Source organism: Pelodiscus sinensis, chromosome 16 (genome assembly GCF_052426305.1).
Source record: "Pelodiscus sinensis isolate ZL-2025 chromosome 16, ASM5242630v1, whole genome shotgun sequence".
NCBI classification, from domain to species: domain Eukaryota; kingdom Metazoa; phylum Chordata; order Testudines; family Trionychidae; genus Pelodiscus; species Pelodiscus sinensis.
The window spans coordinates 413440-426943 of record NC_143067.1 but is presented as its reverse complement, the minus strand read 5'-3'; the positions used below and the strand labels follow the sequence as shown (position 1 = coordinate 426943).

The following is a 13504-nucleotide window of genomic DNA, read 5'->3' as shown; positions in this document are numbered from 1 at the left end:
TGTTACTGCTTCTCCCTCCTCACTGAGCAGTGGGCGTACCCTGTCCTTGGTCTTCCTCTTGCTTTTAATGTATTTATAAAAGGTCTTCTTGTTGGAGAGCAACCCCCCTTCTTGGGATCCAGTTGCGCTGCCAGGCAGCAGGAGGCCGCTGAAGCTGTTTGCTGTGCTGCCGGGCAGCCCCCTCCTGGATTCATGGCCCTGCCACCAGGCAGCCCTGCTGTCAGGCTCCCAACACCATGGGGATAGTCATGCTGCTTCCTAGTCCTGTTGCACAGCTGCACCAATGGGTGGCAGTGGGGCTGCTGGGCTCCCGGCCCCACCACTAGGCAACTCTACTACCTTCCAGTTGTGACCGTCTGAGCAGCAGCACTGCTGCTGGACTCCAGGCCCCTGGGTAGCCCCACTGCGTTCAGGCCTCCTTCCCCCACCTGCAGTGTCACCACCAGGAGGCAGCCCTGATGCTGGGCTCCTGGTTTCACTGCTACTGACTACTGGGCTCCAGCCCAATTGCCACCAGCCCTCCACAGAACTCTCTGGTGCTGGAACATCTGCCAGAGTGTCCCAGTTAAGGGAGGTTCAACTTGTACCTATTAATTTCATTTGGTGACTCCTAGTTCTTATGTTATGGGAACAAGTAAATAACTTTTCCTTATTCACTTTCTCCACCCCACTCATGACTTCATAGACCTCTATCCTATCCCCCCCCTTAGTCTTCTCTTTTCTAAGCTGAAAAGTCCCCGTTTTATTAATCTCTCCTCATATGACTGCTGTTCCAAACCCCTCATTGTTTTTGTAGCCCTTTTTGGATCTTTTTCCAATTCCAAGATATCTTTTATGAGATGAGGTGACTACATCTGCACTCAGTATTCATGACGTGGGTGTACCATGGATTAAATAGAGGCAACAAGATATTCTCTGTCTCATTCTCTATCCCTTTCTTAATAATTCCTAACATTCCGTTTGCTTTTTTGATCGTTTTCCAATGTACATTACTCTGCATTGATCAACGTTACATTTCATTTGTCATTTTGTTGCCCAGTCACTTAGTTTTGTGAGATCTTGTTGAAGCTCTTCACAGTCTGCTTTGGTCTTAACTACCTTGAGCAGTTTGGTATCATGTGCATATTTTGCCACCTCACTGTTCACCCCTCTCTCCAGATTGTTTATAAAAATGTTGAATAGGATTGGTTCCAGTACAGGCCCTTTGTAGCGAAGGAACTTAGGGCAGTTCACCCGAGCAGCACTATATAGCTTAGGTGTGAGCCACAAGGATGCGTCAGATTGGCTCTGCTGTCAAAAGTCTCCAATTCAAGGTACATGGGGAACCTGAAGTGGGTCACCAACAGGAGATGCATCTCAAAGAACTCCCGTTACTGTGCAGGGCGAGGCGCCTCTTCTCAGAAACTCAAGGTGGGATTCCACAAGGAGTTGAACGTAAAGTCACGTAGTTATTCAAGATGTGTGTCTGTCTGGATTTTTTTTTCTAATAATTAATTCACTTGTAGGTGACAGAGGAAAAATGAGTATTTAGGAGGAAGTCAGAGTTCGCGTGTTTCTGGTTCTAGGTTGAGTCTGTAAGGCTGGGTTTTTAAGAGCTTCTTAAAACATAATTTTACTTGTAAATTGATCACATTTGATCTAGCGGTTATTGACCCAAACATGAAGCCTCACATTTCTATTTTGATCACATTTGTCCAACTGACCTATGTTTAGATGATGCATTTGCTATAAGCAAACACTATAATAAAACTTGGTAATCTGTTGCCTCGTACAAGGAATGCTTTCAAACATAACTCTGCATGAATTACTGTCTGTATGTGCACCTAAATTCCCTGTAAGCTGTGTGGACACCTAGTTAGCACTGTGCAGGCACTCAAGGCACCCACCTAAGGCCTAGCTTGGGCCTGGCCTACAGCCTGTTGTGGCTGGGAGAGGGACAGTCTGAACCTGGCACCTCTCCTATATGACCTTCTCCCCAACCCCAACCTAGCCCTGTCTGAAACCAGCCAGGGCTGGGGTACCTATTCTGCAGCTCCTGCCCTGGAGCTGCCACAGCTGGAGAAGGTACTTCTCCCTCCCAACCCAGGTGCTGCTGTGAGGAGAGAGAACTGGGGAAGTCTTCTCTCCATGCAGCAGTCCTGGAGCACCCTCCTTCACCAGAAAACCCTCATCCCAGCCCCACCCCAGAGATAGCACCCCCAGTTGGAGCCCTCACACCCCTGCATCTCAACCCTTTGTCCTAGCCCTGAGGCTCTCATCCTTGGCCCTACCTCAGATCCCTCCTGCGTCTGCACCCCAGCCCTCTGATACCTGAGCCCCTCAACCCCAGCATCATCCCAGAGCCAGTACTACCAGCTGCAGCCCCCACACTCTGCACCCCCAACCCTCTGCACCAGGCCTGAGCCCCCTCCCACACTCAGGACTGCTTGGCCCCACTCTGGCCACATGAATTTGATGTGCACCAGTATCAAGGTGATGTGTGCACATTACAAAATTCATTCTGCTTAGGGTGGGAAGAATTAGAGAGAACGCTGTTGTGCACCCTTGACTGCATTGTGCAAATAATTTGTCTGCAGATATATTCAGTTGATCTGGCTCTCTTTCAGGTCCCTACAGTGTCCAAGGCCAAAGGGTTAAGGTATACCAACCAGAGGATGAAAATAGCTGGCTCTGTGGTGTTGTGACCCATCAGGATCCCATCACTCGTCTTATGGAAGTGTCTGTGACTGAGGTAAAGGCTTGAAGCACTTTGTTTGTGCAGCTAAAACATGAGTTCCTTGCATCGCGTGGTGAACGTGCCATTCTTCACAAAATTTAAATGTTGTTGTCTGTCGGTTAATGTCTCCTAAAGCTGTTTAATCACATGGTACTTTACGGACAGATCACTTTCCTTATCCCACAGGGTGTGTTACAAAATAGACACACACAATTCAGGGGAGGCAGGGGGAGAGATGCTTGGCAGGGACAAAATACTGTAGGAGATGGATGTGAAGGCAGAGGGGATATTGGTAGATATGCAGGTTACTTTTTCATGATTATCTTACTATGGCCTCCAAATGCTCTCTTTCTTGGGTTCTTTCTCATATGTCACTCTTGTATATATACATTGCCTAAAACAGGTGAAGCATGAAGGAGGCTGGCTAGATACTAGAGGGGCAAAATCTCAGTGTGAAACCTTTTTGATACGTAATCTTGGCTGAGCAGGAGTCCAGGAAGCATTTTTTTTTATTTTCACAAATTTTCAGTCAGCAGACCCAAGTGGAGCGGGGGTGGGGTAGCATGGTGAATTGTAACTGTCTACAGCACTGACTATTCTCTGTTAGGAGTTTTAAAATCTTCCACAATGTGACTTGTATTCAGGTTGGACTTTATGGATTGTTTGTAGGCAGAGCTAGTTCTGGACAGGAAGAGAAAATTTTTGCTTGAATTTTAGTGAGTAGGGCTTGCTGCGGGAGCTTCTGACCACTCCTTTTGAAGCCAATTAATTACATCTCCTGATGGATTAATTCTATTGAAGAGACAGAGAGTCCCTTCTTAAGAGAGTCTTCATTGTTTCTATGTAGGAGAGCAAGGTGACTGTTAAGTAAGGAACTGATAATTTGGCTCAAGAAACATTTGATCTAATCACATTGATGATTTTGCTAATTATTGATTAGTTTCCAATCTTCCTTTTTTTATGGGGAAGGGTGGAGCTCATAGAGAATGGTGGCAGAAACTTGCACATGTCCTTGACAAATTAGAGTGAAAGAGAGAAAAGACAGAACTGCCACTTTGCATTTATTTCCTTCCCAAAGTGTCTCAGCAGGTGCTCAACAGGACAGATAAATGACTGGAGACAGAAACGTGGGACCAGAGTAGGAATCAAGTCTAAGGGTTAGAGAAGTTGAGTGGGTAGTGAAAAAGTTCAAAGGATATAGTGAAAGTAGAGACGTTGACAAGTGAGGAAAGAGAAAGGCTGCATACTACCTTAAGTTCATTGCTGTCTCTTAGCTGGTAATTGAATGTGTTTTCTTCTTTTTTGTTTTTTGCTGCCCATCTCATAAAAATCAGACTGGTGAGATAAAATCAGTGGATCCCCGACTGGTTCATGTAGTGATGGACAACACTGCTCAACCAAATGAGGTACTGTATTGTGCCATGTCTTTGTGTGTGTAATCAGGAGCCTTAGAAAGTGTCCTGTGATGACTTAGAATCATAGGGTTGGAAGAGACCTCAAGAGGTCATCAAGTCCAGCCCCCTGCCCAAGGCAGGACCAATCCCAACTAAATCAACCCAGCCAGGGCTTTGTCAAGCCAAGACTTAAAAACCTCTAGGGATGGAGATTCCACCACCTGCTTAGAGAACCCATCCCACTGCTTCCGCCCCCCCATCTAGGGAGATAGTTTTTCCTAATATCCAACCTAGACCTCCCCCGCTGTAACTTGAGCCCATTGCTCCTTGCTCTGCCATCCATCACTACTGAGAACAGCCTCTCTCCATCCTCTTTAGAACCTTCCTTCAGGAAGTTGCAGGCTGCTCTCAAATCCCCCCACTCTTCTCTTCTGCAGACTAAACAAACCCAAATCCCCCTGCCTCTCCTCATAGGTCATTCGTTGCCCTCCACTGGACCATCTCCAATGCGTCCACATTCTTTCTATAGAGGGGGATCCAGAACTGGTCACACTACTCCAGATGTGGCCTCACCAGAGCCGAATAAAGGGGAGTAATCACTACTCTGGATCTGCTGGCAATGCTCCTCCTAATGCACCCTAATATGCCATTAGCTTTCTTGGCTACAAGGGCACACTGTTGACTCATATCCAGCTTCTCATCCACTGTAACCCCCAAGTCATTTTCTGCAGAACTGCTACTTAGCCATTCATTCCCCAGCCTGTAACAATTCTTGGGATTCTTCTGTCCCAAGTGCAGGATTCTACACTTGTCCTTGTTGAACCTCATCAGATTTCTTTTGGCCCAATCCTCTAATCTGTCTAGGTCACTCTGGACCCTATCCCTGCTCTCCAACGTATCTACCTCTCCTCCTACCTCAGTGTCATCTGCGTACTTGCTGAGGATGCAATCCATCCTCTCATCCAAGTCATTAATAAAGATGTTGAACAAAACCAGTGCTAGAACAGATCCTTGGGGCACTCCACTAGAAACCGACCGCCAACCTGACATCAATCCGTTGATCACTATCCATTGGGCCCAACAGTCTCGCCAGATTTCTGTCCACCTTACAGTCCATTTATCCAATTCTTATTCCCTTAACTTGCTGGCAAGAATATTGTGGGAGACAGTATCAAAAGCTTTGTTAAAGTCAAGGTATATCACATCCACTGACTTTCCCATATCCACAGAGCCAGTTACCTCATCATAGAAGCTAATCAGATTGGTCAGGCACAACTTGTCAACATGGATTCACGAAGGGTATTCCTGATCTCTTTCCCCTCTTCCAAGTGCTTCAGAATGGATTCCTCAAGGATCCCCTCCATGATTTTTCTGGGGACTGAAGTAAGACTGACTGGTCTGGAGTTCCCTGGATTGTCCTTCTTCCCTTTTTTAAAGATAGTCACTCCATTTACCTTTTTCCAGTCATCCGGGATCTCTCCTGAACTCCACGAGTTTTCAGAGATAATGGCCAAAGGCTCCGCAATGACATTTGCCAACTCTTTCAGTACCCTCAGATGCATTAAATCTGGGCACATGGATTTGTGTATGTTTAGCTTTTCTAAATAGTTCCTAACTTGTTCTTTCCGTAACAAGGGCTGTCCACCTCCTTCCCATACTGTGTTGCCTAGTGCATTTGTCTGGGAGCTGACCTTGTCTGTGAAGACAGAGGCAAAAAAAGCATTGAGTACTTCAGCTTTTCTCACATCTTCTCTCACTAGGTTACCTTCCTCATCCAGTAAGGGCCCCACATCTGCTCTGATCACCCTCTTATTGCTAACATGCCTGTAGAAATCTTTCTTATTATCCTTCACATCCCTTGCTAGCTGCAATTCAAATTGCGCTTTCGCCTTTCTGATAACTCCCATGTATGCTCGAGCAATATATTTATACTCCTCCCTAGTCATCTGTCCAAGTTTCCACTTCTTGTAAGCTTCCTGTTTGTTTTTAAGCTCACCAAGGATGTCCTCGGTAAGCCAGTCTGGTTGCCTACTGTATTTGCTTTTCTTGCTGCGCATCGGGATGGTTTCTTCCTGTGCCTTTAATGAGGATTCTTTAAAATACTGTCAGCTGTCCTTGGACTCCTTTCCCGTTCATAAGCGGCGAGGAGTCCTGTGGCACCTTATAGACTAACTGAAGTGTTGGAGCATAAGCTTTCGTGGGCAAAGACCCACTTCGTCAGATGCATGTAGTGGAAATTTCCAGAGGCAGGTATAAATATGCAGGCCCGAATCAGGCTGGAGATGAGGAGGTGGATCCAATCAGGGAGGATGAGGCCCACTTCTAGCAGCTGACCTGGAGGTGTGAATTCCAAGAGAGCAGAAGCTGCTTTTGTAGTTAGCGAGCCACTCACAGTCTTTATTTAATCCTGAGTTGATTGTGTCAAACTTGAAGATGAACTGTAGCTCAGCAGTTTCTCTTTGAAGTCTGGTCCTGAAGTTTTTTTGCTGCAGGATGGCTACCTTTAGATCTGCAATTGTGTGCCCAGGGAGATTGAAGTGTTCCCCTACAGGTTTTTGTATGTTGCTATTCCTAATATCTGATTTGTGTCCATTGATTCCCTACGTAAAAGAATCAGTGGACTCAAATCAGATACAGTAAAACTCCAATGGTCCGGCATCTGATGGTCCGGTACTCCTGATGGACCGGCACCATCAGGAACCCGGAAGTGCTCTGGGCAGCCGGACCATTGGAGCTGCTCTGCCCTCAGGTTCCCCGATTCAGCCACTGCTAAAACTGACCAGCGGCTGAATCAGGAAGCCTAGGGCAGAGCAGTTGGGGTGCTGCCGGGTTGGTCCCATAGCGCTGCCCTTCGGGTCTGCGGGGCCTAACCCGGCAGCGCCCCAGCTGTCCCTCATTCAGCCGCTGCTGAAACTGACCAGCGGCTGACTCCAGGAAGCCCGAGGCAGAGCTGCTCTGCTCCGGGCTTCCTGGAATCAGCCCCTGATCAGTTTCAGCAGCGGCTGACTTGGGGACACCTAGGACAGAGCAGCTGGGGTGCTGCCAGGTTGGTTTTGCAGCGCCAAGGGTTGGTGCTACCAGACCAACCCGGCAGCGCCCCAGCTGCTCTGCCCCAGGCATCTGGATTCAGCCGCTGTTGAAACTGACCTGCGGCTGAGTCCAGGAAGCCCGGGGCAGAGCAGCTCTGCCCTGGGCTTCCTGGAGTCAGCCGCTGATCAGTATCAGCAGCGGCTGACTTGGGGACGCCTGGGGCAGAGCAGCTGGGGAGCTGCCAGGTTGGTCCCACAGCGCCACTTCTCGGCTCTGTGGGACCAACCCGGCAGCCCCCCAGCTGCTCTGCCCCAGGCGCCCTGATTGAGCCGCTGCTGAAACTGACCAGCGGTGACTCCAGGAAGCCCGGGGCAGAGCAGCTCTGCCTCGGGCTTCCTGGAGTCAGCTGCTGATTAGTATCAGCAGCGGCTGACATGGGGACACCTGGGGCAGAGCAGCTGGGGGGCTGCCGGGTTGGTCCCACAGCGCCGAGAAGCGGCGCTGCGGGACCAACCCAGAAGCCCCCCAGCTGCTCTGCCCCAGGTGTCCCCAAGAGCAGCTGGGGTGCTGCCAGGTTGGTCTTGCTGCGCCAAGGGTCGGCGCTACCAGACCAACCCCGCAGCACTCCAGCTGCTCTGCTGCAGGCGTCCCCGATTCAGCCACTGCTGAAACTGACCAGCAGCGGCTGAATCAGGGACGCCTGAGGCACAGCCGGACTATTGGAAAGGGGGGCTATGAGGTGTCTGGGGCGGCATTCTCCCCCCCCCCCCCCACCGTAGGCCCCTCATAGCCCCCCCTTCTGATAGTCCGGCAAATCTGATAATCCAGCACCCCCTGGGTCCCAAAGGTGCTGGATTATCGGAAGTTTACTGTATTAGGAATGGCAACATACAAAAACCTGTAGGGGAACACTTCAATCTCCCTGGGCACACAATTGCAGATCTAAAGGTAGCCATCCTGCAGCAAAAAAACTTCAGGACCAGACTTCAAAGAGAAACTGCTGAGCTACAGTTCATCTTCAAGTCTGACACAATCAACTCAGGATTAAACAAAGACTGTGAATGGCTCGCTAACTACAAAAGCAGCTTCTGGAATTCACACCTCCAGATCAGCTACTAGAAGTGGGCCTCATCCTCCCTGATTGGATCCACCTCCTCATCTCCAGCCTGATTCCGGCCTGCATATTTATACCTGCCTCTGGAAATTTCCACTACATGCATCTGACGAAGTGGGTCTTTGCCCACGAAAGCTTATGCTCCAACACTTCAGTTAGTGCCACAGGACTCCTCGCCGCCTTTGCAGATTCAGACTAACACGGCTACCCCTCTGATACTTTCCTCTTCATGTAAGCATCCCAGGGAATCCTGCCCATCAGTTCTCTGAGGGAGTCAAAGTCTGCTTTTTCTGAAGTCCAGGGTGTGTGTATTGCTACTCTCCTTTCTTCCTTTGGTCAGAATCCTGAAATCTACCATCTCATGATCACTGCTTCCCAGGTTGTCACCCACCTCTACTAGTTCCTCACTGTTTGTGAGCAGCAGGTCAAGCTGCACATGGCCCCTGGTTGGTTCCTTCAGCATTTGTACCAAGACGTTATCCCCAATATTCTCCAGAAACTTCCTGGATTATCTGTGTATTGCTGTATTGGTTTCCCAACAGATGTCAGGGTGATTCAAGTCCCCCATGAGAACCAGGGCCTGAGATCTGGAAGCTTCTCTCAGTTGTCCGAAGAAAGCCTCGTCTGCTTCATCCATCTGATGCCGTGGTCTATAGCAGATACCAACCATAACATCACCCCTGTTGCTTCCACCTCTATACTTAACCTATACACTCTCAACAGTCGTTTCTCCCTCTAAATACTGGAGCTCTGAGCAATCATACTGCTCTCTTACATACAATACAACTCTTCCTCCTTTTCTCCCCTGCCTGTACTTCCTGAACAGTTTATACCCTTCCATGACAGTGCTCCAGTCATGTGAGTCATCCCACCAAGTCTCCGTTACTCCATTCAGATCATAGTTCTTCAACTGGGCCAGGGCTTCTAATTCTTCCTGTTTGTTTCCCAGGCTTCTTCAATTTGTGTACAAACACCTTAGATAACCAGTTGATCACTCTGTCTTCTCCAACCGAATCAGGGGTCCTCCTTTGTTGCTCATTCCTCCTTGTGATTTTTCCCAGTGTCTGACTTCTTAATTTACCTTTACTTGGGAGGATACAGCTTGAAGAAAGTTCTGTTTATTGAGAGCATTTGAGAAGACAGCGGGGGAAGAGGAGTTTCTATAAGCCTGTTGTGGATAATAAAATAGTCAAATTATCCACCTGGCTTCCCTTAAGAATCCATTTTCTGTCAGCAAGGCTTGCTGTGAGCGTAATTCATAGAAATTGATGGAATCCTAGAACTGGAAGGGACCTTGGGAGGTCGTCAAGTCCAGTCCACTGCCCTCACGGCAGGACAAAGCACCATCTAGAATTAGTTTGGAATTACCCTTATTGGAGAAAAAAGTTTATAATGGCAACTTTGTTAGTCTTGCTTAATTTTAAGGGGCTGCATTGTGAAGGAGGCTGTCATGTGATAACTACCTCTGGTTTCCAAAAATGATTCCTCTAGTTCCTTACTTAGATCGGAGTCCTGGTTTGTTCTTGTACAACAGACTCTCTAAAATTTTGTCCGCTACCTTCCCTCCTAACTACAGTCTTTTCTGAAATTTGGGGCCATTTTTTTGGTTTGATTGATTTGTAAAATGCTTCTTGGAGGATACTGTTAGCATAACCAACTGTGTTGGACTAGCAGTTTGCCCTTAAACAAGGAAAATGGTAGTGATAAGTTCCAGTGATATAAATCTGTGTATAATTGTTTCAAAATTCAGTTTTGCTTCAAGACAAGTAACTAGTAGCAGGAATTTCCCCTTTATTTCTCTGATTGTTAGCCTGTCTCCCAATGTCCACTGTGCCAGAGTACCACCATATGGCAACCTAGCTCAGTTATTAAGTGAATGATACTGCTATGGATGACCTTGTTCTAATGCAAAAAAACAGAGGCAGGTGTGCATGCATGCAGTATTATGTATTAAAAACTTGCATTGCGGGATCTGTGTAAAATTTTTTCTGAGTTTAACATAGTGAAACAAATCCGTTGTTCTAACAAATGTTTTCCTTTTAAGAGATGGGAAAATAATGGACCTTCTGGTTCTTTTCTAACAAGCTGGATGACCCTTTGTCTGTTGTGATTACGTAATTTTAATTATTCTAGGGAGGAAGCCTAAAGGCAGCTAAATCTTCGAAAGGGAAAAAGAAGAGAGAATGTATGGACGGAAAGGATGGACGGAGGAGGAAAAATGCTTCAGACCCTGGTTGTGATCCTGCAACAAAAAAGCTAAAAGAAAAGAGTGAAGCGGATAGTAATGGGAGTGATGGAGGTGAGGCAAGCAGGCCTTCTTGGAAAGGAGGCACTGGGAGTGAAACAGGGCTGGATACAAGGGCCAAGCAGCTGCCTCCTTTTGTTCCTCAGATTAATCGCAATATTCGCTTTGCCACTTACACCAAAGAGAATGGCCGAACTCTGGTGGTCCAGGATGAGCCAGTGTGTGGTGACACACCTGTACCCTTCACTCCTTTTTCTTCAGCTGCTAGTCAAGCACTGCTGGTTGGAACTGGTTGTAAAGAGGCAGGAAAATCACTGGATCCAGTTGGTCAAGGCATGGGGGTTTCTCCAGCAGCTGTTACTACAATTTCGTTGACACCAACAACTGTGAGGATCTCTGACACTGGCATGTCGGCAGTTACTGGACAAGACAAACAGAAAACAGGCTGGTCACAAACTCAGGGAGAGGTGAGTTTTCTGCAGCCTAGAGGATTTAAAGTAGAACTATATCATTGTACTTTGGAATACTTAATTTCTGTAGTTACTGTAATAAATTCCCACCCTTGAGTCTGTGTTTACAGGAACACTAAAAGCTTTACAGTTTTGGGTCATCTCAGTCTCTCCTCTTCCTCCAGCTCCTCCTCCTCCGTGATGTGGTATATTCAGTCCCCATGGAGGTAGAGTTTCAGTGCCTCTTACTTTCTCTCTCTGCCACTTTCTGGTAGAGATGCTTCCATGGACAGTTTTTCTGTCCCACCACAAAGTCTTTTTGTATCTTTGTCTCCAGGCACACTGGCCTCAGAACTGTGCTCTAGAAGCTAAACATCATTTAAAATAGTGAGGAAGAAACCTTTCTAAATATGAGCTAAATGATGGAATAATATCCTTAATCTGCAGTCAGCCTGAAATAATAACTGAGGTGTTAATTGATCCAAACATCTATATAAGTGGGCCTGGATTTTATTGTTAAATACCAGTAAGCATTGATTTCATTATATATACACAAACAAAAATTCCCATTGGTGGTAATAGAAAATTACAGATAAGCAAAGTATGAAAAAAATTTGAGAACTTATTAGAGTTTGAGTTAAGAATATTTACTTTGTGTATTTTAACTTACGATGTGGACAATTTGTGTTTTAAACCGCTATAAAGCTTTAACTTGTTGAATTTTAACATATACTGTAACTGAATAATTATTGTCTGACTCTGGTATTATCGAACCCCCCCCCCCTTAATTTTGCTCAACTATGAAAATTTAAGTGGCTAAAAATGGAACAACTGAAATAAAAGTTGATATTTTCCATCAAAATTATTAAATAAAAAACTGAGTTCTACCAAGCCTTCATATAAGCTGTAAATGCAAGACACAAGTGAGCCCATGCTCTCTAAGGTCAAGATGTTCCTCTGTACCCTATTAAAATTCTTACAAAGAAGGATAAAGAATTGATTAATACAATTTTTGACTTTTGGAACAGGCTGATAGAAAAGTCCGTTAATGAAACATCATTACTTTGTGTTAAGTTCATATTGTAATTAGTTGACTTGTTGAAATTAATAAGTAAGTGACTAGCATATGCTTATTGGATAATCTACTAGTGACTCAGCTAGTCACTGCCCCACCTTGTTGCCTGTGTCAGAGAGGGGCAGCAAAGGAAAGGAGGAGCCAGTGCTGGAGTTGCACCCTTTGACTTATTGTCATTGATGGACTTATCCTCCATGAGCTTATTGATTATTTTTTTAAACTGAGTGATACTTTTGGTTTGCACAACATCTCTAGGCAATGAGTTCCACAGGTTAGGTGTGCATTGTGTAAAGAAGTACTTCCTTATGTTTATTGTAAATTTGTTGCCTGTTAATTTCATTGGGTGACCCCTAACTCCTGTGTTCTGTGAAAGGTAAAGAATTTAACTTGGGGATATATAAATAGGAATAATTAAGTGAAAAGGAGAGACTCTAGGCCAGTCAGTAGACCAGGATCTATTGGTAGATCTTGGAGCCTCTGACAGGTGATCCTGACTGGTTATTATCTATTATCAAGCACAGCACAGCTGCCCCTCCCCATACTGCTGTGTACCTCTGGCCCTTTGCCTTGGAGCTGCACCACCCCCCCCCCCCCGTCGGAGCCTCCTGCTTGTGGTACAGAGTGGGAAGGGAGAGGAGGGGCGCCAATGTCGTGGTGCCCCTTCTCCCACCCTGTATTCTGTCTCGACGGAACAAAGGTGGGGGGGCACAACAGGGATTGGGATGGAGGGAGTTTGCTGGCTGCCTTTGGGAGTGGTACAGGGCCAGGGCAGTGGGGTGCCTTAGCCCCACTGCGCCACCACCCAGGAGCCGTCTGAGGTAGGCAGTGTCCAGCTGGAGCTCTGAACCCTTGCCCCAGTCATGAACTCCCTCCTGTACCGCTTCTCCAGCCTGAGCCCCCTGAACCCCAACTCCCTGCCCCAGGCTCAGGTCAGATCCCCTCTCTCACTCCAAATCCTTTAGCCCAAGACCAGAGGCTGCGCCCCAACTTTCTGCCCCTGCCTGGTGAAAGTGAGGGAGGATGGAGTGAGCAGGGGCAGGGCCTCAGAGAAGAGGCACAAAGGAGACGGGGCAAGAGTATTTGGGTTTGAGGTAGATGTTACATTGCACTTGAATTCAGAAAGTGATCTTGTGGCTGAAAAGGTTGCAGACCACTGCTCTAGGCTGAATGATCAAGAAAGCTTTCTAATAAAGGGAGGAATCAGACTGTAGCGTAACCTCCCCTAGGAAAATGGTGGAAACAGTGCTTGGGACTTATAAAAAAAAAAATAAAAAAAATAAACTAGGCAGTGTTATTGTAAGGAATAATCTTCCATTGGTTGGAGATGAACTGAATTATTTAATAGGTGGAGGGGTAACTCTGCTGTTTTTGAGTGTGGTTCTTGCCAGGAAAATGCTGTTTCCCAGGCAACTGAAGACAGTTAATTAAAAGAATAGTTAACTCTGAAAAAAGAAACCTAAGAAAAGCATAGCAAAGGCTAA

General features: G+C 46.7%; 1 protein-coding gene across 1 annotated transcript in view; it reads left to right on the top strand.

Moving 5' to 3' along the window:
* The window catches only part of KDM3B (lysine demethylase 3B), a 139703-nt gene that overhangs the window by 50967 nt on the left and 75232 nt on the right, over positions 1-13504 (top strand). Inside the window, exons 5-7 of the mRNA XM_075917875.2 lie at positions 2607-2731; positions 4051-4122; positions 10388-10966. Coding sequence (XP_075773990.2) covers positions 2607-2731; positions 4051-4122; positions 10388-10966 — 776 coding nt within the window. The remainder of the gene's footprint in view (positions 1-2606; positions 2732-4050; positions 4123-10387; positions 10967-13504) is intronic.